At 39.1% G+C, this 2208-nt stretch overlaps 1 protein-coding gene across 1 annotated transcript in view; it reads left to right on the top strand.

Annotated features, from left to right (window-relative positions):
* The first annotated feature begins 1277 nt into the window (after positions 1-1277).
* Positions 1278-2208, top strand: part of LOC102498181 (olfactory receptor 7A17) — a 39506-nt gene continuing 38575 nt past the window's right edge. Inside the window, exon 1 of the mRNA XM_006162850.2 lies at positions 1278-1464. Within this exon, the coding sequence (XP_006162912.2) occupies positions 1278-1464 (187 nt within the window). The remainder of the gene's footprint in view (positions 1465-2208) is intronic.

Here is a 2208-nt window from a genome sequence, read left to right as displayed (position 1 = left end):
ACCATCAATCCAGAATATACTGCATAGTGGCTTAATCATGCATGTTATCATCAATAATTTTCCATTTTTACTTTCATATATATGTATGTGTATATAAATATATGTGTGTGTATGTGTGTATATATATATGTATGTATATATATACATACATATATATATATAAAATCCCTATTTCTGACCCTCTGCCCTTTTCCACCCTCCTCCCACACTATCTCTGGTGTCTACAGTTGTTTTCCATTCCTTTTCCTCCCACATTTTATGGATCACACAATTTCTTTTTTTTTAAGAATTATTTTATTTTTAACTTTATTTATTATTATTATCATTATTATTTTCCAGTTTGAGACAGAGAGAGAGAGAGAGGAAGTGAGAAAGCAAGCCACCAGGTCCAAGACTTGAACCGTGGTCGGCCATGTGGGAGTCCAGCGCCTTTAACCACATGCCACTTGCCAGCCCTGATCACACAATTTCTTAATAATCTAACTACTTTTGATAGCAAGTTCAGCTGATAATTTCAAGAAAAGCAGTTTTAACTTAAATCCTCAAAAATCTACAAATAGAACTACCATAGGATCCAGCAATCTCACTCTTTAGTATCTATCCAAAGGATTGAAGAATTCCTCATTGGAAAAGTGCTTGCACATCTATGTTTATTGTGGCACTGTTCACGATGGCTAAGACACGGAACCAACTCAAATGCCCCTGTACTGATGAATAATAGATTGAAAAACCGTGGCACATATACTCAATGGAATACTAATACCTCAGCCATAAAAAATAACAAGGCCCTGGCTTTTGATAGAAAGTGGATAAATATGCAAGATTTACTGCTGAGTAAAGGAAGCTAGGCTATGAATGAGAGACATTGTATGGCTCCACTTAATATATACTGAGTGTCTGCACTCTGACTGAAACTGATTGACTAATGGATGTACAAACACAAGAGATGGGTGTGAATGCCAGATGCAGTGTGTGTGGAGAAGTGGGGCCTGGGGAAGGACATTTGGAGGATGGATAGTTAGGCAGAGCATTGACCAGATGGGGAGGTGTGTTATCTGTTTAAGATATTTTGATCAACAGGACTGGAGAGAAATGTTCACATATTTAAATGTTCACTTTGTAAGCTAAATAATGTGATTGAATGTATACAATTTAAAAAAAATATTTAGAAATATAAAAAAGCAAAAACAATAAACAAAAAAAGATTACCTCACTTTTTTCAATAATATGTACCTAGAAAATAGTTACTTTTACCTAGGACTTACAATTGTCGGACAATGGCTCTTTTAACACCTCATCCAGCTTCCCAATATCGGCCCAAAGCCAAGCTTCACATAGGATTGCAGCTTCTCCATGGCACTACAGCCACCACAGGGCCTAGCCCAGTAACTATGGATGCAGCAGCCACAACCAACATCTCAACATTCCATCTGGAACCTAGCCAGCACCTGGCATTCTGGATTGGTAAGATATATGGCTGGGCAGTGGGGCAGATTTGAAAACTAAATATGCTAATCTCCATTACTTTCCAACAGTTATTATTATTACATATGCCCTGTTCCCCCCCGCCCCTTGCCTTTTTTTTTCTTTAAAGAGATTTTTGCTGTAGGATGCTTGCTGGAGAGACAGAGAAAATGAGATATCCCTCCCTGGGGGACCATACCAAAGTTCATTCTCCTCCTCTTGGAATTTTGGGCATGCATACACATGCTTCTGGTATGAGTTTGAAACCTCCTAGTCTGGCACTCAAACCACAATCATCCATGTGGGTTCTTGGCCACCCAGCATTTTTGCAAAAGCTCCTTGTGTTGTGATTTTCACATCTACTATGGACTTGAACATTACTAGAGTCTCCATGTGTATATTGCTAAATCAAATATTACCATATGTCTATACATAATAAGCAGGTATCTCTTCATTTTTGTGTCTATTATGTTTTGTTTGCTTTTACCCTGATCCCCAACCTCCCACCCCCTATTACCAACTCATTACCCACCCCTTCTTATACCATTTCTAGTGTCTACAGCTACCCTCCCTGCTAATATGCCTTCCAGCCTTTTTGTTTCTGCCATAGAGTACAGACATTCAGTTTTTTTTTGAGAGTTTTTCGCTATAGGGCGCGTGTGCTCGCCAGACAGAGAGAGACATAGAGACAGAAAGCGAGAAATCGCCCCCCAGGGGGGATGGTCACGCCGCAATTCCTTCTCC

This window comes from Tupaia chinensis, unplaced genomic scaffold, assembly GCF_000334495.1.
Source record: "Tupaia chinensis unplaced genomic scaffold, TupChi_1.0 Scaffold140965_1, whole genome shotgun sequence".
Classification (NCBI taxonomy): domain Eukaryota; kingdom Metazoa; phylum Chordata; class Mammalia; order Scandentia; family Tupaiidae; genus Tupaia; species Tupaia belangeri.
This window is presented reverse-complemented; position numbering and strand designations above follow the sequence as displayed.